This window comes from Rhincodon typus, chromosome 40, assembly GCF_021869965.1.
Source record: "Rhincodon typus isolate 14 chromosome 40, sRhiTyp1.1, whole genome shotgun sequence".
NCBI classification, from domain to species: domain Eukaryota; kingdom Metazoa; phylum Chordata; class Chondrichthyes; order Orectolobiformes; family Rhincodontidae; genus Rhincodon; species Rhincodon typus.
The window spans coordinates 15,832,485-15,857,650 of NC_063371.1; the positions used below are offsets into that span (position 1 = coordinate 15,832,485).

Below are 25,166 nucleotides of genomic sequence, written 5' to 3' on the forward strand. Positions count from 1 at the left end.
TTTCTCTGAAGAAGGGTCTAGGCCCGAAACGTCAGCCTTCCTGCTCCTCTGATGCTGCTTGGCCTGCTGCGTTCATCCAGCTGTACACCTTGTTATCTCAGATTCTCCAGCATCTGCAGTTCCTGCTATCTCTGAAGCAGTGAATATAACATCTGTTGTTAATTTTAAATCTGAAATGAATAAATTTTTAAGCAAAGGTATTAAGGGATATAGGCCAAAAGTAGGTAATATAGAGTTAAGCCCCAGGTCAGCCATGGTCTCATTGAATGATGGAATAAGCTTTGGAGGCTGAATGCCCTATTCCTGTTCTTCTGTTTCTAGAAGGCTGACATTGCTGAATTTGTGTTCTTTTTTCCATGATAGGAAGAGGACTATTAGGTAGAGGAATAAGCAGCAACCTGTTTGGAGTGTTGAAACATGATGCAGCTCAGGCAGTTGGAGATGCCTTTGCCGCAAAGGCAGCAATACCATACAGTTCTGAGCAAGCCAGGTAAGGACAGCTGTAAGGCTGACACTGCTCCACTGCTTGAACTAACATCTGTGCTCCACCTCCTGAGATTAGTGCTTGTTCATCTCTGGTTGATGTATTTTTTTTCCCAGTCTGTTGCATACTCATTACCACCCTGGAACAACTCTAGAAGTAAACCAATTTTTGCTGGTGTGATTTTTGAGTTTTACTTCCAGTGGTTCCCCCAGAGGACATTGAATTGCCTTGAGCCTGGCTCTTGCCAGGCGTTATACTCCATAATGGAGCTTCTCACAGCATTCAAGCCTTCCCACCACATTGAAGTGTAGTGTTTGGGGACACTAACCAGCAGCCTCTTGCTCAAAACATCTGGGTGACAGTTTTGGTGTGTTATTTCTCAAGTTGCCAGGACATCTTCCATGAGTTCATTGCTTAGGCCAGACAGATTGGAGTATGTGCCCTCTTGTGAAGCTGAAATGAACTCCACCTCTCGGCAGTAATCATGTGCCATCGCACTGGAAGTTGTATCCAAAAAGCTGTTGAATGGTTGTGGCACCTAAAATGCAAATGTAATACTTGGAAAATGGACTGACGGTTTCTACTTCAGACAAACATACAGGGCTTGTGTTCTGGACTCCCATCGTCCTCTGAATGAAAATCTGTTTTCCTCAATGTCCTCAATCATTGTGCTTATTCTTTTAAATTCATACCCTCTCCTAGTCACTCATAATCGGTCAGCTCAGTTCAGTTGCCTCTCAGTCTGTGTCACAAAGGTAACAGCCTCCGCCAATTTGATTTTTCCTCCAGACTGAAACTTTCCGTTCTGGGCAACATGCCTTCAGTATCCTCTCTGGTGTACTTTCTTAGCACCTCCTTGTCGTGATGTGTGATTAGTGTTTCTCCTCTCCCAGTTTTAGGGGTAGAGGGACAGCTATCGAGCATCCATGCTCCAACGTTGAAGAACTGGCAGCTGAAGTGAAGGGATTGGAGTTAGGACGAGCATTGCTGGGAAGGAGCAGAGTTTTCCATCATTCGCCAATTCTTTCACCCGGAGACAGGAGATTTACTCTCAGCGAGGCTGTCACTGGAGCGCTAGAGAAAGGGAGTCGAGGGTGAGGCAGCTGAAGGAACAATCTCTGGATGCATTAAGGCAGAGTGCTGTTGTTTAACCCTTGCCCTGTCTCCTCTCTCCATGTGGGGGTCTGTTGTTTACCTCTTCCTATCTGCCATCTGCCATCTGCCATTGTCCTGTGTGGTCTGTCATTTCCACCCCTACATCTTGCACTGTGGAGTCTGTCATTGTCCCCTTGCTCTATGGGGCTATAGGTTCTCCTGTTTATTAGTGACACTTAGTCCTGGCTCCAAGTCCAGATATCGCCACATATTTCACATATGTCCCTGAAAATGCATTTTCTTTGCAAAAATATTTTGATAACTCCTTTCGCTGTTCATCAATGGACTGCAGTTTCAATGAATTTTGTACTGCTGGGCCTTGTTAACTCCTGATGTGTGTTTTTGTTTAGGGAGCCAGTCATGAAGAAGGGGTCATCAGGAACATCTATACCTCTGGCAGTAAACCTTACCAAAATACATTGTCAAAATGAGGCAGTTTATCAGTACCACGTCACCTTCAGGTAGCTGACTCCAGTCTTTGTACATTCTGTGGGAGCTGCGAGTGGCTGCGATCACATATTGTGGCGTTGAAGTCTGATCCTTGGACATGGTCCTGACTTTTCAGACACGCCTTTTTTTTAATCAGCTGAGCAGCCTTTTGGACCAATGGCTGTTCCATTCGCTGGGCATTCTTATTAATGAATCTGACCATGCAGCAAGGCCTCATGTTACGTTGCTGACACATTGCACTCTCCGCAGTGAAATGTGCGGAAAATATCTCCGCCAAGGGGAGAGATGTAAATGATAGACTTAGGTGTTTGCAGGGTGAGGGACAGAAGTTGCAATTTCAGCTTGGGTACAAAGCATTTTGACCTTTTTTTAAATAAATCAACCCTCATGAAATGTGGCCCACTTATTGTTACCTGTCCAAATCTTTACACATTGCTCTGCAATGTTGGACATCCCGTATTCTGCTGCCTGATCTAATGTTTGGCACTTAAACATGAGAGCACACTGTACAAGTGTGGTGGTCAGCTCCCTGCGCTGTACTCAAAAGGCAAGAATGCAGGTTATGGCAGATCATGAAAACACCCTCATTAAACCTCGTGTATGAATCATATAACTCCCTCAGTTGTAACCCATACTTGAAAGTTGACATCCAGATTTGAAGGTTATGTCCTCAAACAGTTTTGCACTGTTTAGAGTGTGTTTGACTCTGATGGACAATTCTTGGTGTTGGGAGTCATTGAATATTGCTCTCTTTAGTTGACTTCATTTGGGCTAACATTGCTGTTTGGTTCAGTCCTAATATAGAATGTCGGAATATCCGCTATGGAATGTTGAAGGAGCATCACCCAGTTACCGGCAAAACTACGGCTTTTGATGGCAGCATACTCTACCTGCCTGTCAAACTGCCTGAGGTATGGCCATTTATTCCACTTCGAATCATTTATTCCAGTACACTAAACATTAACTTAGCAATGCCTCAGTTGAAGGGTCTGCATGTCCCAAAGCACAGTGGTTAGCACGCTGCAGCTCATCATATGAACCAAGTGGATTAAATAGAGAATTAAAAGCTTCCATCATTGGTGGCAACCATTAAACTAGTTTATGCTCATCAATGTCCTTCTGGTTCACTGAAGTCCCTCAAGGAGGGTAATTGGTTGTGCTGGCCTGGCCTGGCTTGTATGTGGCTGTGGACCACAGCAATCCACTGGGCTCTTGCTTGTCCTTTGAACTCAGTTGGACCAAATGGCTGGGCTCCAAGCAATTCGAGCATGTGGCTCATTTAACATGGGAATTTAGGGTTGGGCAATAAATGCTGGCGTTGCTGGTGACTCGCCACATAAACGAATAGGAAACAGCATTTGAGTTAGAAAATCTGAAGTTCAAGCCAAAAGTAGGTGGAGAGTCTGGTAGTGTTGAGGAAGAGGAGAAGATGCAGTAGGAAATGAACAGGCTAGGAAATTGGGAAAAGTAGTGGCAGATGAAACACAATGTGAGGTTGTGCACTTGGGTAGGAAGTAAAGAGGCATAGACTGTTTTATAAATGGACAAAAGTGTCAGAAATCTGAAGCACAAAGGGACGTGGGAGACCTAGTTCAGCATTCTCTTAAAGGTTAAAATTCAGGTTAATTCGGCAGCTAGGAAGGCAAGTGCAATGTTGGCGTTCATTTCAAGAGGGCTAGAATACAAGAGTGGAGATGTACTGCGGAGGCTGTACAAGGCTCTGGTTAGACTGCATTTGGAATATTGAGAGCAGTTTTGGGCCCTGTAGATATGCTGTCCTTTGAGGGCGTCTGGAGCACATTTACACAAGTTATCCCAGTTTTGAAAGGCTTGTCATTCGAGAGCGGTTGAGGACTCTGGGTCTGTACTCAATAGGGTTTAGAAGAATGAAGGGGGTTCTGATTGAAACTTACAGAATACTGAGAGGCCTGGGTATAGTAGAATTGGAGAAGAACATTTCATTAGTAGGAGAGTCTTGAACCTGAGAGGACAGCCTCGGAGTGAAAGGGATGATCATTTAGAGGTGAGATAAGGAAGAACTTCTTCAGCCGGGGGTGGTGAATCTGTGGAATTATTTGCTGCAAGAGGCCACGGAGGCCAAGTCATTGAGTGGATAGAAGACAAAGGTAGGTTCTTGATCGGTAAGGGGATCAAGGGTTACGGGGAGAAGGCAGGAGAATGGGTTTGACGAACATATCAGCCATGATCAAATGGCAGAGCAGGCTTGATGGGCTGAATAGTCTAATTTTGTTCCCATATTATTTGGTCTTGTACGTGAACCGAATTCCAGACCAGTGTTCGCACTGCAATGTTGAAGGTGCAATGCACTGTTGGAGGCTGCTGTCTTTCAGATCAGATTTGAGCTTCATTGTCAGGTATTGAATGAGACTCGGGTGCTCGAGAAGGCGTTTATGTAGCTGACTGGTCCCGGTATTTGCCTTGCTTGAAGCTGACATTCATCCAGTGTTTCGTGTTAGGTGGTGGCTCTGAAATCGCAAAGAAAAACTGATGGCATGGAAGTGGACATGAAGATTCAATTGACCAAGATCCTCCAACCAAACTCTGACCTCTGCATCTCCTACTATAATGTGGTATTAAGAAGGTAATATGGCTGCACTGTCTCTGTCGGACTAGTTCACGCTCTGCCTTTCTTTATTTCTGAGGTTGTTCTTATTTTGCTTCCTTCTTACTTTGCTTTTGTTCATCTCTCCTCTTCACTCTTTCTTTTTGGATTTTTCTTTTGGAGAAAATCTGAACAAGAATTGCATTTAAACATTGAAATTTTTAAAGCACAGAGTATCTGTGTCCTCAGCACTGTCCAAACATTATTACCCTAGTGCTGACAGCTTTGGCAAAACTATTATTGTTACAAAAAAACCCTCTGTATTGCCTTTGCTAAGTTTGACAGGCTAGCCTGATCTAAAGGGCCAGAAGGTGTGGGCTAGAGGGACTGATGTCCAGGGAGGAGCCCAAGTCTGGGGCCGTTAGCACGGTCAAGGCTACCTATGGTCTCTGCACTCCAGGCCACCCTCCACCCTCCAGACCAAGAGCGGAGAGGCGTCAGCACCTGCTGGAAGGAGCACTTTGAAGATCTCCTAACAGAGTCTGTCTTTAGCATGGGTTTCCACAACTCATCCATCAGTATGCTACTCATCACTACATGAACATGAATCCCAACTTGGTGTGAGGTAGAAAAGGCCATTCAATATTAAAAGAACAATGACATTAGGATCAGGTGGAATTTCTGCCAAAGCACTAAAATTTATGACACAATGTTAAAGAGGCATTTAGACAGATATGTGAATAGGCAGGGAGTGGAGGGATAAGGATTGTGTGCAGCTGAAGCGATTAGTTTAGAATGGCATCATGATTGAAGTAGACATGGTGGGTTGAAGGACATATCTCTGTGATGTATTTTTCTATGTTCTGTAGCAGAATAGCTCTAAGAACACAATGCATACATCATTTCCCTTACCTTGAAGGAGTTAAGTTTTCCAGGAGAGCTCAGAGATACTATAATGGTAATCCACTTCATGAAAAGTGGCAGGTTTGACTGTGGTAACGACACAGGAGTTTTCCTGCAGCTGAATAGATCCTAGTTGCGATGATGATTCCACTCTGAGGGCAGAATGAAATGATCTTCGCCACATGAGAAATTATAGAGTCCTCCTCCACTTTGGCTCCCTCCAAAAGTCTGTGCACTACCTCTTCCACGATGACATGGAAACTGTGATCCGAAGAAGCAGACCCACCACAGACTTGATTTAAATTCAGACCTGGTCTACTCAGAGCTTTGACAAAGCATGTGAGGCCCAAGAGGGCAGAGAAATTATTTTGAGGCCACCCACGGTGAGTGGGTCCAGTGTGAACCTCGTGGCAGCAGTAGTGAGCCCCTACTTAATTTTCTGGGGCAAGCACAGGACCTGGGATCTGAATTGGCAGCTACTACATTGACAGGGGAAAGATGATGCCTGAGGATCAGCAACTTGGCTGTTGGTTGGGTCTGGTGCTGGCAGTGGTGAAGTGATAGTGGAAGGGTAGCACAACAACAGTGAGAGATGTGACTCTGGCATTGGGGGGGCTCCAGTGCAGGTGGTAGCAAGGCAACTGCAGAAGAGAATTGGTTCAGCGACGGAAGATGATGCCTGAAGAGTTCAGTGTTTGTTGGGTCCAGTGTTGATGAAAGCGAGGTGTTGAGAAGGGATGGCAGTGCAGGCATTGTTGATGAACTGGCATGGGACTGATGGAGTCCCTCTTAAGCTATACCTTTCTATTTGTTTTCTTATTCTTGTAAGTATTCAAAACGGTGGTGGATTGTGGTGACAGTGGAACTGTGTTTTACTGATTTTCTCACTATGAAATAGCCATGACAGTAAAATCATTCGTTCATACTGGCACAAATGGAACCAATGAGACATAATGAGAGAGGGATTTACCACAGCAAGAGGGGACTGAGGAAAGGCAGAGAATGGAATGTAGGTCTGAGTGCATTACCAGGCTGTGTTTCTACAGATTTTCAGTATGGTGTGCAATTGCTGTCGTATAATTTGATTTGAAGTTTCCTTGAACTTTATTTTGATGCATGTTCCAGGAGAACAGTCAAGCTTGCTGAGGATCTTGTTGCATTGATTTGCTGCTCCTTTCTCTCTCTCTTTCTGCAGAGCTATGAGGCTTTTGGAATTAAAATTAGTCGGACGAAATTTCTATGACCCAACAAGCGCGATTGTTCTTCCTCAGTACAGGTGGGCAAGATTTAAGTGAAATGTAATCAGTTTCCAAAATGCTACTAATAATCTAGTTGTGACTGTCTTCTCCAGACCTTAAGTAAAAAAACAAAATCAATGAGCTTTCACTTAAGTGGTACGGTGGGTCCTTGAGTCAGGTGAGATGCATCCCAGAATCTCCAGGAAATGAAGCAGGAAAACTGTGAAGCTTTGAGAGTTTCTTTAAGAGCCCAATCAAGTGCTGGAGCACTGTGTGAGGGCAGGAGGATATGAGGTGTTATTGCAATTGTTGGAAAATGATAATAGGCTGTTGAGCTTAATTTGGAAGAGAGTTGCTGAATCCCTTCCCCTTCACCATTCTTTTTGTGCCGTGCACAAGCCCGCACACCTCACTTCAAAAAGCACGCAGATAGTTTAATTTTGAATAGAAGCTTGTGAGATTCTACAAACACAATGAACGAGCTGCCTCATCAGGGAATTCTGAGCGTTTTCTCCATTCCCTTACCTGCAGACGACCCTGTGAATATAGAAGCAGCAATGCTTTCTTGGTTTAGTTCTCCACTTGCTATTTAGAATTGATTCACCTTTCCATTCCAGTAATTACCTTCACCTCCGTCACCTGCCTGTTTTCCCTTGCTATTCATATCTGAAGAACTTTTTTAACATTTGCTCATTTCTCAATTTTCTGACTTCTGCAAGGAATGCAAGAAATTGTAGCACTTGGACTGTTTTGCAGAGTAGTTATGGAAATGGCCGATGCTGTGAAGTGCATCTTTATGTGAACAAGTCCATTTTGGGAGGAAATGTAAAATGAAAGTCAAGAATACCAGAAGTACTGAGAGAGAATGGCAGGGGTGTTATAAACTTAAGACGGTTCATAGTAGCAGGGAACATTTAAAAGGACCTTTTCAGAAAGGACGCTAGGAGTCTGTGTTTTATACCTGGTGCATTGAATATGAAATAAGCTCATGATAGTGAATTTGTTCAAATCCTATGTTAGGCTACAGCTAGAGTATTGTTTGCAATCAGTACAGGTAGTGTGACATCAGTAAAGATTATCTACTTGATCTTTGTGACAGTCAGTAATGTGAAACAATTTTAGATTTTGCTGGGTTGTCTTGCCCAAGGACAATGTACAGTTGCTTCTTTGTGTGTCTAAGAGGAGTTTCTGTATACAGGTTGCAGATATGGCCAGGATACTCTGCAAGCATTCGAAGAACAGATGGAGGATTAATGTTACTTGTTGATGTGTCCCATAAAGTAATTCGTAATGACTCTGTCATTGATATTATGTGAGTATGTGTTTTATGTCCATGTATATTTAACATGAGTTGTGAATTCAAGGTGTGTTCTTTGTAACTTGGTGTATCATCTCCTGGTCACAATCTGTTGTATTTGCTTATGTCATGTCCAGCCAAGTTTTTTGTTTAAGTCAAATTGAATCCACTTGCCACTGTTTGAGTCTCAGTACTTGCTAACTCCACCAAGGGGAGCAACACTGAAGCCATAATTCGAGGGGAAAGGATAAGATTCTGCCAATACACGTGGCTAGTGCTTTCTCCTCTATTCCACTGCCACTAGTTTCTTGAACCTGCCGTTTCTTCTGGGGCTGGCTGGTATAAACCCGGTCTTGTATTCTGTTGTGTATGGAAAATTAATGATCTGTAACCTGCTCAAAACATTGAAAAGTATTTACTAGGAAATGAGACAGTCAGTGCAACAGCATGGTGTTGAGACACAGATCAAGCGCTATTGAAGTGAAGAGTGGACAAACCTGAGGGTTTGAATGATGCACCCTTACTGTGTTGTTATCTTGTGGCACCTGTCTGTTTGCTCCTTGAAGGTTTCCCATAGGAATGTTGTTGGATTAGTATCTCAGCATCAGTTCCTGTCTGGTGAAGATGTTGGGGGCATCTCAAGCATGTGTTTGGATGATCTGCTTGGTTTATTTGTAATTGTTCTAGAGTCAAATGGTGAGAAGAATCTGAGCTAATATCCTTCCTGAAATGCATTCAGGCTTCTTAATTCGCAATCACACCCCCCAAAAATATTTCCTCATCATTCTTAACCTCACATTCTTGTTGAGCTGTGTTTCACCCTGTTCACTCCAGTCCACATGTGGCCTTTCTTTTCAGGCAGGCTATATACCAAAAGAGCAGTGAAAATTTCCAGGATGACTGTACAAAGCAGTTAGTGGGCAGCATTATCATGACCAAGTATAATAATCGCACGTACCGCATTGATGACATAGACTGGGACAAAGCCCCAACAAGCTACTTCCGGATGGCAAATGGCAGAGAGATTACCTTCTGTGACTATTACAGGTGAGCAGGAGTGTAGCAAGACAAGAATGGCAATTGCTAACTTCTCCACGTGCACATGATCATAAGGAAAAGGTGCAGGGGATTGACTGCACTTGCTCCACTACTTAACTGATTCTGAGATTTAAATCCACTTTCCTGCTACTCCCATATCCATGATTCATTGAGAAACCAAATATTTGTCTGTTTGAGTTTTAAGTATGTTTAACAATGGAGTATCCACAACCATCTAGGATAGAGAGTTGAGAAGACTGTTGAGTGAAGAAATCGTTCCTCTTCTTCAGTCCAATATGATGATCCCCTAATCCTGAGACTTTGCCCCTGTGCAATCGGCATTGCCCCATTCAGCAGATCCGGAGTTTCAGTGAGATTGCCTTTTTTTTTCCCCCCCTCGAAAGTCTAGAGAATGTGGGTGCTATTTACACAGGCTTCCCTCACAGCACAACCAGGGACCAATCAAGCGAACTGTCACAATCATATCTCCAATGCAAGTACATCATAGTCATACAGCACGGAAGCAGACCCTTCAGTCCAACTCATCCATGCCAACCAGATACCCAATATAAATCTAGTCCCATTTGCCAGCATTTGGCCCATATCTGTCTCAACCCTTCCTATTCATGTATTCAGCCAGATACTTTTAAAACATTGTAATTGCACCAGCCTCTTCCACTTCCTCTGGCAGCTCATTCCATGCATGCACCACCCTTTGTGTGAAAAAGTTGCCCCTCAGGTCGCTTGTATATCTTTTCCACTGTTGCCTGAGACCTACGCCCTTTAGCTTTGGACTCTCCCCACCCTGGAGAAAAGACCTTGTCTGCTTATCGTATCCATGCCCCTCATGATTTTTTGGACCTCTATAAGGTCACCCCTTATTCTGTGACTCAACAGGGAAAATAGCTCGAGCCTATTCAGCCTTCTCCCTATCGCTGGAATCCTCATAAATCTTTTCTGAACCCTTCCAAGTTTCACAACACCCTTCCTACAGCAGGGAGACCAGAATTGCACGTGGTATTCCAAACATGGCGTAACCAATATGCTGAACAGCTGCAACATGACCTCCCAACTCCTACACTCGATGCCCTGACCAATAAAGGCAAGCATACCAGACACCTTCCTCACTATCCTATCTATCTACAACTCCACTTGCCAAGAACGTTGAAGCTGCACCCCAGGTCTCTTTGTTCAGCAACACTTCCCAGGACCTTACCATTAAGTTTCTAAGTCCTGCCCTGATTTGCCTTTCCAAATCACAGCTCCTTGGCCCATTGGCCCATCTGATCAAGATCCCGTTGTACTCTCAGGGAACCTCCTTCACTGTCCACTACACATTTATTAACCATACCTCCTGTGTACACATCCAAATCATTTACATAAATGACAAAAAGCTGTGGACCCAGCACCTATCCTTGCGGCACTCCACCGATCACAGGCCTCCAGTCTGAAAAGCAAACCTCCACCACCACCCTCTGTGTTCTACCTTTGAGCCAGTTCTGTATCCAAATAGCTGCTACTTCCTGTATTCTGATTTCTAACCTTGCTAATCAGTCTACCGTGAGCCTTGTCGAACACCTTACTGAAATCCATATAGATCACATCCACTGTTCTGCTCTCATCAATCCTTTTCGTTACCACTTGAAAAAACTCAATCAAGTTAGTGAGACACGATTTCCCACACACACAGCCATGTTGACTATCCCTAATTAGTCCTTGCCTTTCCAAATACATGGCACAATGTTAGTCACCCTCCAGTCTTCTAGCACCTCACCTGTGGCTATCGACGATACAAAATATCTCAGCAAGGGGCCCAGCAATCTCTTACCTCACTCCCCAGAGTTCTCGGGTACACCTGATCAGGTCCTGGGGATTCATCCACCTACATGTGTTTTAAGACGTCCAGCGCCACCGCGTCTGTAATGTGGACATTTTTCAAGGTGTTGAAATTTATTTCCCCACGTTCTCTATCTTGCAACTCCTTCTCCACAGTCAACACTGATGTAAAATACTCATTTAGAATATCCTCCATCTCCTGAGCTTCCACGCATAGGTGGCCTTGCTGATCTTTGAGGGGCCATATTCTCTCCCTAGTTACCCTCTTGTTCCTAATATATTTGTAGAATCCCTTTGAATTCTCCTTAACCCTACTTGCCATAGCTATCTCATGTCTCCTTTTAGCCCTCCTGATTCCCCTTAAGTAAAGTCTGACTGCCTTCATACTCTTCTAGGGATTCACTTGATTCCTGCTGTCTGTACCAAACATATGCTTTCTTCTTATTTTTGACCAAAACATCAAGAGGAGTTTCACATACATCTCAGGGTATGATCTTGGCAAAGCTCTGGAAAATTAGATCGAGACATTTTTTTTATCCTGTGCTGCATTTTCTGTATTTCCAGTTAGTGCTAATGCCCTGTGAATCAAAATCCTCCTTCCCACACTGCTCTTTGAGCTACACTTAATATTTTCTAATCTGCTTGGCTGTATAACAAGTGTTGTGTGGCTTGGTAACAATCCAGAGATCTGCTATCTTTAATGTTCCATACTTTATTTGGACCTTAGCACTATGAGCTTTTACAGCAGAGTGTTACTCTAAGAGTTACCTGTGTCATTGAATCCTTTGAAATTAGGTCCATTTCCCACACTGCAAGTTTTTCTCTGCCCATAAGGAGATGTTCTCAATCCTGGCCAAGTAACATTCAGAGCTTCTGGACATGGTTACTGAGGACAATATCTATCCATCTGACAATGCAGTCCTCAATCTCAATTGGTTCTGCTTGATTAGCGTCCTGCCCTGTGATGCCAGGCCAGTTTGTTCATCCACCTAGCAGCCCTGTCCTTTGTCCACATTGGATAACACAAGCCTGTGTTCCCAAGCATGTGATCCGGCCTGGGTATATCAGATCAAGCATTCAATACCCAGGACAAGAAAAAAGAGGTAGTAGAAATAAACAAATGGCTGAAAACTGGTTCTGAGAGGGCATGGTGACGTTTTTCATGATGTTCTGACATTTAGACACAGTACTTGTCAGTGGAAAAATGATGAGATTACTTGTGTGTCATCAGGATAAAGTTCAGTTGCAACTTGTTGTTATTTTTAACAGTTCTGTTCCCTAAAATTCACCAAAGCTTACAATTCATATTATAACCAAGTTGGAGAGTTTCGGGATGGATTCCTTGAAGCGAATCTGTGAAGTGTTTCACTCGTTATTTCAGTAGGATTGAAATGTTATCTTTGATATATTGGCTTTACGATTCCAGCCAAGCCTATGGGATTACCATTCAGGATTTGAACCAGCCTCTCCTTGTATATCGACCTAAACAGAAGTATGGACCACAGGGACAGGTACAAGTTAAAATCATAAAATCCTTGGTAAACCCCTTTGGTTCTGCTCTCTGTGCTCTTCCCCATAACCCTGCTTTGATTTCTTAGCTTATTGGATTTTATCCAGTTCCCTTTTGAAACTTGTTTTGAAGTCTGTTTCCATGACTGTGTCGGGAAATGCAGCCCAACGGGTAAAATGGAAACCAAAACCACTGCGGATGCTGTAAATCAGGAACAAAAACAAAGTTGCTGGAAAAGCTCAGCAGGTCTGGCAGCATCTGTGAAGGAGAAAACAGAGTTAACGTTTCAGGTCCGGTGACCCTTCCTCAGAACTGGATAGTGGCTGGGAAAATGTCAGTTTATTTGCAGAAAATAGGGACGTGGGTGGGGTAGGGAGAAAACGATAGGATAGAGCCCAAAGAGAGAGAACGACAGTTGGACAGACAAAGGAATTGCTAGTGATCAGGCTGGGAGGGTGAATAGTTGTTAAAGGGGACTGTTAGTGACTAACAACAGCGGGTGTGTAGTGGCAGGCTATGTGGTAACAAGGCCTGGTGTGTTGAGTAGGGGGGCTGGGACATGGGAGGGTTTAGGCCCTAAAATTATTGAACTCAATATTGAGTCCAGAGGGCTGTAGGGTCCCCAAGCAGAAAATGAGGTGGTGTTTCTCCAGCTTGCATTGGGCTTCACTGGAACACTGTAGCAAGCCAGAGACCGAGATGTTGGCCAGGGAGCAGGGTGGTGCGTTGAAGTGGCAGGCAACAGGTAGTTCAGGGTCTTTTTTGTGAACAGAACGTAGATGTTCTGTGAAGCGGTTGCCAAGTCTTCGCTTCGTTTCCGCAATGTAGAGGAGACCACATTATGAGCAGCGAATGCAGTAGACCAGATTCTGGGAAGTACAAGTGAAGTGTTGCTTCACCTGGAAGGTATGTTTGGGCCCTTGGATAGTGGGGAGGGAGGAGGTAAATGGGCAGACGTTGCACCTTCGCCGGTTACAGGGGAAGGTGCCGTAGGGCTGTGGGGAGGTGCTGGGAGTGAAGGAAGTGTGGACTAGGGTGTCCCGGAGGGAACGGTCCCTGTGGAAGGCGGACGAGAGAGGGGAGGGGAATATGTGTCTAGTGGTTGCATCTTGCTGGAGGTGGCGGAAATGGCGTCTGATGATCTTCTGGGTGTAGATGCTGGTGGGATGGTAGGTGAGGATAAGGGGAACACTTGCTGTTGCGGGAGGGAACAGAAGGGGTCAGGGCGGAAATGTGGGAGATGGGTCGGACCTGGTTGAGGCCCCTGTCGACAACGGAGGTGGGGAATCCTCGGTTGAGGAAGAAGGTGGACATTTCGGAGGCTCCTTTGTCGAAATTGGCCTCATCTGAACATATGCGACGGAGACGGAGGAACTGAGAAAATGGGATGGAGTCTTCACAGGAAGCAGGGTGTGAGGATGTATAGTCCAGATTGCTGTGGGAGTCAGTGGGTTTGTAATGGATATTAGTGGCCAGTCTATCCACAGAAATGGAAACAGAAATGTCAAGGAAGGGAAGGGAGGAGTCTGAGATAGACCAGGTGAAAGTGAGGGCAGGGTGGAAATTGGAGGCAAAATTGATGAAGTTTTCCAATTCCAGAGGAGCGAGGGAAGCAGCACCAACGATATCATCGATGTATCGGAGAAAGAGTTGTGGGTGGGGGCCGGAATAGGACTGGAACAAGGAATGTTCCACATACCCCATGAAGAGACAGGCCTAACTAGGGCCCATGCGGGTACCCTTGGCAACCCCTCTTACCTGAAGAAAATGAAAGGAGTTGAAAGAGAAGTTTTTGAGGGCGAGGACAAGCTCGGCCAAGCGGAGGAGGGCGGTGGTGGGGATGATTCAGTTCTTTGCTCCACGAAGAAGCGGAGAGCCTAAGATGCTCCTGGTGGGGAATGGACGTGTAAAGGGATTGCGCGTCCACGGTAAAGAGGAGGTGGCTGGAACCGGTAAACTGGAAGTTTTGAAACCGACGTAAGGCGTCAGAGGAATCATGGATGTACGTGGGTAGGGATTGTACCGAGGGGAGAAGACTGAGTCAAGGTAGGAAGAGATGAGTTCTGTGGGGCACGAGCAGGCTGAAACAGTGGGTCTGCGCGGTCAGTCCTGTTTGTGGATTTTTGGCAGGAGGTAGAAGCGAGCTGTGCGGGGTTGGGGGACTATTAGCTTGGAAGCGGAGGAGAGGAGATCACCGGATGAAATGAGATCAGTTACCGTAGTGGATACAATGGCCTGATGTGCCACAGTGGGGTCATGGTCCAGGGGAAGGTAGGAGGTGGTATCTGAGAGTTGGCGCTCAGCCTCTGCAATATAGAGGTCAGTATGCCAGACTACAACAGCACCACCCTTATCGGCAGGCTTAATGACTAAGTCAGGGTTAGATCTAAGTGCACGGAGTGCAGTCAGTTTGGAGGGAGATAGGTTGGATGGAAAGTTACCGTGCTGCTTTAATGATATTCCTTAAATCTGTGTCCTCTGGTTACTAACTCTCTTCCTGTTGGTAACACCTTTTCCTTATTTACTCTTTAAGAATAATTTTTTGTTTTTTAATAACTGTGCTAAGTTTCCCCTCTTACTTCCTGTGCTCTAGCTCGGTTTCTGTCACTTTTTGCAATTACTTAACGCAGGAACCATCTTTTTTAACCCAACTTTGCTCCCACTGGAATATTCAACATCTTTGCTGAAGTGTAGTGTATGTCACAAATGGGGATAAATTTCTGTGCCTTGTCTATTTGCATCATGTGTTTGCCTGTTCACTGAAATACCCCACAAAGTGTAGAAATGGGGACAGATTTGTTTTGTGGGTAAGCTGATCTCAACATGAAAACTGTGTTCATAAATTTAACCTGTGCATATTTTTTCCCACAGCCTATCCAAAGTGAGATCCTCCTTGTACCTGAGCTGTCTTTCATGACTGGGATCCCTGATCAGATGAGGAAGGATTTCCGTGCAATGAGGGCAAGTAACAATTCTGCTGATCGATTGTTTCACTTGGGTATGTTATTGTATGGAGTACAATAGTAACCAACTGAAGTCACTCCATGTTGTGGGCACGTACTGATGTGTGGCTTGCAGTGACCGTAAGATGCAAACATTTCCTTCATTGTAGAATGTAGAGGCTGTTGAGCCCATTGTTTCATGTAGGTCCCTGAAAGATCTATCCAATTCATCTCAATCCCCTGATTTATCCACAGCTTTACAATTTTCAGGTTCAAGTGCAGAGTCAATTCTGACATCAAAGTTAGAATTGAATCAGCTGCCACCATCTGTTCAGGCAATGTATTCCAGATCATGTTAAACATTGGTTTTAAACCAAACTCACGTTCTTCTGTAATTTTTCTCCTGCCATTGGAAACAGTTTTTCTCTGTCAACTTAAAATCCTTCAAAAACGTTGAAAACCTCTTGAGGCTCCCTTGCCGTTCCTTTTGAGGAACCTGGGTGAAATAGCAAACTGTTTGGCAGCACACCAGCTGGAGGCGGTGAGTGGGGTATCTTAAACCTAAGGTATGAAAACCCATCTGTTACTCAAAGGGAGATGGAGGGAGAGAGACTGGTTCTCATTTTTGAGGTATGCAAGAGTCTGGGTAAAGGAGTCTTGGTTTCTGCAAGTGCAAGGAAGGCTGTGGGTCTATATTTATAACTTGGTCATGAGAGTGATGCCCAGGGACCACTGTTGCCATGTCATGCTGATAAAATAAATTAGAGAAAGGTTGAGCTTGAGATATGAGTTTGAACATATCCACTTAATTCTGGTGAAAATGGATGGACTCGCTAAGTGTTGCTGCAATATGTAGGGTACTGTTGCCTAGTGAGTTATGTTGTGTAGACTAATAACCTAGAAATGTCTTGAGGAAGATTAGTGAAAAATCATTCACAAATTGGTGTCTTTGTGATCATTTGTCACAAAACGGCAACTGATTCATAAATATCCTTTTGAGAATAAAGATATGCCCTATCCGGTCTATCCTGTATGAGGTCAATGATGCAAATGTGTCAATGGAGTGTGTATATGTGCAGTCTTTCACTGTGATTGAGAGCAATTGGTACTCATTGGGACAATGTATCTGCAGTAAGCAGCACTCCTCCTGAATTGCACTGGTAGCGTCATCCTTCTTTTGAGTGGGATTAGAATCCTTGATCAGCTTCTGTTTAAGGTGGGAGTGCCACAACTGACCCTTGACTGACGGTCATCAAAGTTAGAGGTTATGGTTCCAGTTGTAAATCTGATTGGTTTTGGTTTGAACTTGTAGGACCTGGCTGTGCAGATCAACCTGACTCCAGAACAACACCATATGGCTTTACGAAAATTGCTGGACAACATCAAGAAAAATGCCATTGTCCAAGAAGAACTGGCACATTGGGGGCTTGTCATAGATGAAGATATTTATAAGGCAGGTATTTGTGTTCTACCCTGTACAGAAGTAGCTTGCCAATCTGAAACGTTGGAGTGGGAGAGGCATGTTGCAACAAATGTGGGCTGGCCATATGCCCCATGTGGAGAAGGAACCCATCTGCCTGGTGATGCTAATGCAGGGCCAAGAAAATGCATTGAGTTTCTTTGTGTTACTTTGCAAAGCACCTGTGTGCAGTTACCAATTTACACTGGGATGAGCTCGGTAATTAGCCACAGAAAGCCAAGAATGGAAATTCAGCCATCATTTTCATATTCTGGGTCTTAGTGGAGCCTGGCAGCAAGTTGTTTTTCCAGCTTGTCCCTGTTACTACAGAACAGTGCATGCCCTGGCAGTCTTCAGGAAGCACTTGACAGCCAATCAAATACTCTTGCAGTTTAGTTGTTGTTACAATGTCAAGAATGTGTTAGATGATATTCTCACAGCTTGATCCCATTGAATCTTTTAACGTCCATGTGAAAGATCAGATAGGGCCATATTTCATCCAGAAGCTAGCACCTCTGACAATGCAGCACTCTCTTGGTGCTGACGTTAAAGCTTCACCCTTTAGAATGACGTTTGTGCACAGTACATGAGATGTGACTGCTTTGCCTTGGGTCACAGCTAATACCTTTAAAAGAAGAAGGCAAGAGAACGTGAGTAGAAAAGGCACTTCATATATTTCAAATGGAATATTGAACAGGGTGAATAGTTAGCAAAATGAACCAGCTGTTTGTTGCACGTCATGAAATAAACCATGTCTTCAAATCACAAGCCTGTGTGGATTATTTACAGTAACTCTTTGCCTTTCTTCCCCCTTGGCCAAATTATCTTTAATAGACGGAAGGAAGAATTTTACCTCCAGAAAAGATCATAGTACGGTACAAATCGTTTCCAAGTGGGACTGATGTTAACTGGTCGAGAGAGGTTGCGCGGGAGAAAGTGATATCAGCGGTAAGCAGACTTGAGGATCCGTGCAGCAATCTGACATTCCCGCTGTCAGATGGAACTCTGTTGGTCACATGTGAGAATAAATTATTTCACACAGTGAGTAGTTGCGGTCTGAAATATGGTGCACGAAATATGGCAGGGGGCAGGTTCTCTTGAGGCAATTCAAGAAAGAATTAGATGATTGTGTTACGAGAACTGATGTGCGGAACTGTGGGGAAAGGACAGGATATTAGAACTAATGCTTACTTGGAGAACTGGTGCAGACACAATGGGCCGAATGGTCTCATTCTGTATTGTAACAATCCTACGAAGATCAGATTTATTGATGCATTTGATTCCATTGTCATGTATGAAGATCTTAAAGGTTGGAATTAGGCAGTTAAGCCTTCCTGTTTCCTGTTGGTTTTGTTCTTAGTGCATGCATTAAATCCTCGTCACCTTTCCAATCATAGAATCCCTTCACACATTTGCTTCATGCATCAATCCAATGTCATATTGTACATGATGTATCCTTTGAATACTTTGCTTCAGTATTCACCAGTGAGAGGGACCTTGATGTTTGTGAGGATAGCATGAAACAGGCAGATATGCTCGAACAGGTTGATGTTAGGAAGAAGGATGTGCTAGAAATTTTGTAAAACATGAGGATAAATAAGTCCCCTGAGCCAGACGGAATATACCCAAGGTTACTACGGGAAGCGAGGGAAGAGGTTGGCTGCCCCTTTGGCAATGATCTTTGCATTCTCACTGTCCACTGGAGTAGTACCAGAAGTTTGGAGGGTGGCAAATGTCATTCCCTTGTTCGTGCAAGGAAATAGGGATAACCCTGGAAATTACAGACCGGTCAGTCTTTCTTCTGTGGTATGCAAATTATTGAAGAGGATTCTGAAAGATAGTATTTATGATTATTTGGAAAAGCACAGTTTGATTAGAAATGGACAGCATGGCTTTGTGAGGGGCAGGTCATGCCTCACAATCCTTATTGAATTCTTTGAGGATGTGACAAAACACATCGATGAAGGTAGAGCAGTGGATGTGGTGTATATGGAATTTAGCAAGGCATTTGATAAGGTTTCCTATGGTAGGCTCATTCAGAATGTAAAGAGGCATGGGATTTTGGGAAATTTGGCTGTCTGGATACAGAATTGACTGTCCAATAGAAGACAGAGGGTGGTAGCAGGTGGAAAATATTCAGCCTGGAGCTCGGTGACCAGTGGTGTTCTGCAGGGATCTGTTCTGGGACCTCTGCTCTTTGTGATCTTTATGAATGACTTGGATGAGGAAGTGGAAGGGTGGGTTAGGAAGTTTGCCGATGACACGAAGGTTGGTGGAGCTGTGGACAGCGTGGAGGGCTGTTGTAGGTTGCAATGGGACATTGACAGGATGCAGAGCTGGGCAAAGAAGTGGCAGATGGAAATCAATGCAGAAAAGCGTGAAGTGATTCATTTTGGAAGGTCGAATTTGAATGCAGAATACAGGGTTAATGGCAGGATTCCCAGCAGTGTTGAGAAACAGAGGGATCTTGGGGTCCACGTCGATCGATCCCTCAGAGTTGATACGGTTGTAAAGAAGGCGTGTGGTGTGTTGGCTTTCATTGCAGGGGAATGGAGTTTAAGAGGTTATGCTGTAGTTCTATACAACTCTGGTGAGACCACACTTGGAGTATTGTGTTCAGTTCTGGTCACCTCATTCTAGGAAAGATGTGGAAGCTTTAGAGAGGGTGCAGAGGAGATTTACCGGAATGCTGCCTGGACCGGAGAGCAGGTCTTATGAGGAAAGGTTGAGGGAGCTAGGGTTTTTTTCATTGGAGCAAAGAAGGATGAGAGGTGACTTGATAGAGGTGTGCAAGATGATGAGAGGCATAGATAGAGTGGATAGTGAGAGACTTTTTCCCAGGGCGGAAATGACTGTTATGAGGGGGCGTAATTTTAAGGTGATTGGAGGAAGGTATAGGGGAGATGTCAGAGGTAGGTTCTTCACACAGAGAATGGTGGGTGTGTGGAATGCGCTGCCGGCAGTGGTAGTGGAGTCAGATACTTGAGAGACTTTTAACTGACTCTTGGATAGGGGCATGGAGGATAGTAAAATGTAGGGTATGCAGGGTAGATTGATCTTAGTAGGATAATAGATCGGTACGACATCGTGGGCCAAAGGGCCTGTACTGTTGTATGTTCTATGTTCTATGATGTAGTTTCTGGCTCAGTCGCTGTTTCGCAAGTGTTGTCATTACAGAATTCCTGAGTACAAACTCATTACTCGAGTGTAAAGGCTTGCCAGCTTTTCCTGTATTAACAACTTGGTCTGGGCTTAGGCTTTATCAAAGTCATATACCTGGTCTTTAAAATCTTCCATCTCTTTTAGTGTGCAGAAGTAAGCGGTCTTGATGCTGAGAATGAGTTTTAAGATGATCTGGCCTGAACCACACCTGTGTGTATTTCCGAGATGGTAGGAACTGCAGATGCTGGAGAATCTGAGATAACAAGCTGTAGAGCTGGATGAACACAGCAGGCCAAATAGCATCAGAGGAGCAGGAAGGCTGACGTTTCAGGCCTAGACCCTTCTTCAGAATCTGAAGAAGCGTCATTGGATCTGAAAGGTTAACTCTGATTTCTATCCATAGGTGCTGTCAGACCTGCTGAATTTTTCCAGCAATTTGTTTTTGTTTCTGATTTCCAGCATCTGCAGTTCTTCTGTTTTTCTGTGTGTATTTTACTGTTGTTTAGAACATAGAACAGTACAGCACAATACAGGCCCTTCGGCACAACATCTCAGGCCGACCTGTTATGCTACTCAGATCAGTCTACCCTGCGTACCCTACATTTTACTATCCTCCATGTGCCTCTCCAAGAGTCACTTAAAAGTCTAAAGTATCTGACTCCACTACCATTGCCGGCAGCGCATTCCACACACCCACCACTCTCTGTGTAAAGAACCTACCTCTGACATCTCCCAATACCTTCCTCCAATCACCTGAATAATTTGGTTGGTATCAAGTCCATTTTTAATTATGTTTAACTTGGAGTTGCCAATTCCCTTAACCTACTCCTGGGAACATGAAAGCAGCATGGAACATGGAGTTGAAATAATGCCAGGACTCGGAATTGAGGGGCAGTGTGGTAGATTTTTTTTTTTTTGAAACGACTGAATTTCGTCGGGCCTTTCACAGCCTCGCAATGACCAAAGAGCTTCACAGCCAGAAGTCACTGCTGTGATTTAGCAGTAGCAGCCAAATCATGCAAAATCAACCCTGACAGACAGCAGTGTGATATTAGACAGACATACAGGTCGTAAGAAGCTGGTTGAGAGTTAAATATGTGCCAGGACGCAGCAGCGTGAATTTTCTCTGCTCTTGCAGTAGTCTCTGCGGTGGGACTGGAATCCAAGGCCTTGTTATTGAGAAGTGTGAGTGCTTGCCTTTGTGTCAATGCTGGCCTAATTAAGACTGAAAGGAAATAAAAAAGCATTGAGGAAGCTTGAAGGACTTGACTACCCAGAAAGCTTTCACAGCTTCACCAACATGGAGATAGATTATCTGTTTTATGAGAAAGCTTGAGAACGGCCAAGAAAAGTTTTCTTTCTGGAGTGTTTGTATTGATTTTAAATGTGTACTTCCTTGCTTTGAGCACAGGCCATGCTACACTGCTGGGCTCTCTTGTACACCAAGCAAAGTGCAACACATGCCAAGGATCTAGTCAGCTTCATGTCAAAGGTGGCAGAACCCATTGGAATGACCTTCCAGCAGCCTGCATACATCGAGCTGAAGGACGATCGCACCCAGACCTATGTCCGAACTCTCCAATCCTACCTGGGGAGTAATGTATGTTCCAGGCTACTTGCCCTTCTATGTATCAGCTGGGGAAAATATAATTCTTAACTTCAAAATCTACTAGTATGTGTAGTGCTGAATTGTACTGGATGTATGTAGTGGTAGAGAATGGTTTGCTGAATGCACTATGGAGCTTGACATGGCTGTCTCGTAGCAGCCTGGCTGCTTATTTGGCTTTTCCAATACTAAATTGCTGACCTCTTCCCTTTATTTGATTCCTGAAGACTTTGAAAAGCAATGCAGCTTTACAAGGGTGATAGAGCACGGAAAAAGCCTGCAGCCATCGTGCCTGTACCGACATGCCTACCGCTAAAGGCACACTAATCCCAATACCCTGCCATTGCCGGCAGCGCATTCCACACGCCCACCACTCTCTGTGTAAAGAACCTACCTCTGACATCTCCCAATATCTTCCTCCAATCACCTGAATAATTTGGTTGGTACCAAGTCCATTTTTAATTATGTTTAACTTGGAGTTGCCAATTCCCTTAACCTACTCCTGGGAACATGAAAGCAGCATGGAACATGGAGTTGAAATAATGCCAGGTTGTCCCATATCCCTGAGTGTTGTGATATATTAAGTGCTCTATCAAATTTTGTATTCTAAATGTTAAGCTTTTCGACCTCCACTAACTCCCCAGGCAGTGCATTCCAGATTCCCACCACCCTGTAGGTGAAAATTTTTTAATCAGATCTCCTCTGAATCTCCTATTCCTTAGCCTAAAACCCTTGTGATTTGACCCCTAAACCAAAGGGAACAGCTGCTCTCTATTCCACCTGTTCATACCCATTAATCTTATTCACCTCAATCATGCTCCCCCCTCCCTCTGTGCTGCTCTAAAGGAAACAATCCAAGACTACCTAGACTCTGCTTATAGCTCATTTTCTCCAAGCCAGGAAATATCCTGGTGAACCTCCTCTTTACCCTGTTGAGTGCTGTCACGTCTTTCCTGTAGTGAGGTGACCAGAACTGCACACAGTAGTCCAGCTGTGGCCTAACCAATGCTATGTACAACTCCAATATTACCTTCTTGCTCTCTACTGTCTGCCGTGACTGATGAAAGCAAATATCCCATATGCTGCCTTAACTATCCTATTGATGTTATGGATGTGCAGAGGCCCTGTCTACTCTGTCAAGTGGTTATCAAAGAACCCTTTCTAGAAGAATTGTCTGTTTCCTCAATGGCATTTAAGAAAATGTCCCTTTTGCGTGCTTCAAGAAGGTCACTCCCCACCAATTTCTATTAGAAAACATAGAAAGTCGGAACAGGAGTAGGCCATTTAAAATCATAACCAACTCAAACTCTAATCTCTCCTTGTATGTCAGTCCTGCCATCCCAGGAAACAATTTGCTAAACCTGCACTGCACTCCCTCTATAGTAAGAACATCCTTCTTTGGATAACGAGACCAAAACTGCCCACAATATTCCAGGTGTGGCCTCACCATTGCCTTTTTAATTTCAGCAAGACATATTTGTTCCCATACCGAATCCTCTCGCTAGAAAGGCTAACATTCAGTTTATCTTCTGTATTGCCTGCTCTGCACGCTAGCTTCTAGTCACTTAGATATGAGGATACCCAGATCTCGTTGAACATTCCCCTCTCTCAATTTACAGCATTCAGTCTGCCTTCCTATTTTTTCAACCAAAGTGGATACCCTCTCATTTAACCATATTTTCCTGCATCTGCTATGCATTACCCACTCGCTGAACTTGTCCAACTCACAGTGCAACATCTCTATCCTCCTCACATCTCACTCTGTCACCCAGCTTTGTTACCTGCAAATTTTGAGTTATTCATTTAGTTCTTCTGCCTTAATCATTAACAAATTTGTGAAAAGCCGAGGTCCCGGTACTGATCCCAAGGTATCCCATTAGTCCAAATATGCAGCATTAACTGGCTCCCCTCATCAACTTTACCAGTCACATCCTCAGTCAGTTCTCGTAATTGGTGTCACAGTGAAGCAGTCTGGGAAGGGTATCCTCAAGTGGTGAGCAATAAATGATAGCGTAGCAATGATCCCCATCTCCCATGACTGATTAATTTTCTTAGAAAACCTCAAACAGATGTGCTACGCATTTATCTCTTTACTGTTTATGAGATTGTGCTGCTGAAGTTACCCTTTCTGCCTCTGTGGCACTAAATCCAATTTAAAAGACGTGAATTGCATTTAAGTGATGGCTTTGGGAATGTGGAAAACACAAGCAACTACAAATTATTTCTTTTTTCCTTCTTCCTTTCTTAGCAAGAAGTGGAGATGTCTTTGGGGACATGGGTGAACACAATTTGGGACTGAGTAGAGGAAGTTAATTTTTGTAACATCCACACTGTTAGTGGATCTGGCACTGCTCACTGGTGACTCTAGGTGCTGATGTCTTTTATCACTTGGAATTGTTGGCTCTCAGCACAGAACTTTACTAAAGGTGGAACAATTCAATTAAATCTAACATGGTGTGACATGTTTGACCTGTTAAAACGCCATGCTTGTGCTTCGTATTCACAGGGTTCAGTGAAGCTTGTGGTATGCATAGTGACAGGCAACCGTGATGACCTGTATCATGCCATTAAGAAACTCTGCTGTGTGCAATCTCCTGTCTCCTCGCAGGTAAGGGTTCAGCTCCTGGAAGACCATGAGAGCCACTTTCTGAAAGCTTAATCTCGGTGGTGTTAGTGCACTACACTTATTCACGATTGTGCCAGAGGGGAGTTTTAGCCATTTTTTAGATTCATTCAAGGGCTGTGGGTGTTGCTGGCTAGATAGCATTTGTTGCCTAGAAGGCAGTTAAGAGTGAACCACATCGCTGTGGGTCTGGAATCCCATGTAGGCCAGAACAGGTACGCACGGCAGTTTCCTTCCAAAAGGACATTCGTGAACCAGATGAGTTTTCCTGACAATTGACAATGGATTTATGGTTATCTCTAGACTTTTAATTCCAGATTTTCTTTTAGTTGAATTGAAATTCCACCATTTGCCATGGCGGGACTCGAACCTGGGTCCCCAGAACATTATACTGCCAGTCCATCAAACCGCGCCCCCCTTTTTTTACTGGGCAGTTGTGTTTAAATGTATGAAGATGACTGGGATGAGAATATTTAGTCCTTAACACTGATTCGATTAGCTGTTGTCCAATTTCACTTTATTTGGTCTCCTTGGTTCTGTGCCTAAGAAATGTGTTGGAAGTGGAAGTAGGAATTAGTACATTATACTGAAGGGGAAATGACATGAGCAACTAGGAGCAAACTGAGGAAATGTTGAAGGATTGGGATAGACCAAGGATCTAGGGCAGAGGTGTTTAATATGGGCAAATGTAAGTCAGGTGATTGTGTGAATGGATAATGAGCAGTGGCAATATTGGAGAGGGATATCAGTGGTAATAATAATAATGATGGTGACTTAATCCTCAATATTGTAATCATCTGCCAAAAGCGAGTCTCCAGGTCATTTTTCTGAGGCCTTAGATTTTCCTCTTCCAGTTCTGAAATGAAGTCCTAGGGGTGAAATGTTGACTTTGTTTCTATC

The 25,166-nt window shown here is 44.1% G+C and overlaps 1 protein-coding gene across 1 annotated transcript in view; it reads left to right on the forward strand.

Moving 5' to 3' along the window:
- piwil2 (piwi-like RNA-mediated gene silencing 2) overlaps window positions 1-25,166 on the forward strand; it is a 56,402-nt gene that overhangs the window by 6,463 nt on the left and 24,773 nt on the right. Inside the window, exons 2-15 of the mRNA XM_048618523.1 lie at window positions 364-490; window positions 1,378-1,578; window positions 1,990-2,100; window positions 2,883-3,000; window positions 4,567-4,691; window positions 6,751-6,831; window positions 7,992-8,105; window positions 8,949-9,137; window positions 12,391-12,475; window positions 15,346-15,435; window positions 16,729-16,869; window positions 17,710-17,823; window positions 21,449-21,637; window positions 24,150-24,251. Of these exons, the coding sequence (XP_048474480.1) occupies window positions 364-490; window positions 1,378-1,578; window positions 1,990-2,100; window positions 2,883-3,000; window positions 4,567-4,691; window positions 6,751-6,831; window positions 7,992-8,105; window positions 8,949-9,137; window positions 12,391-12,475; window positions 15,346-15,435; window positions 16,729-16,869; window positions 17,710-17,823; window positions 21,449-21,637; window positions 24,150-24,251 (1,787 nt within the window). The remainder of the gene's footprint in view (window positions 1-363; window positions 491-1,377; window positions 1,579-1,989; window positions 2,101-2,882; window positions 3,001-4,566; window positions 4,692-6,750; window positions 6,832-7,991; window positions 8,106-8,948; window positions 9,138-12,390; window positions 12,476-15,345; window positions 15,436-16,728; window positions 16,870-17,709; window positions 17,824-21,448; window positions 21,638-24,149; window positions 24,252-25,166) is intronic.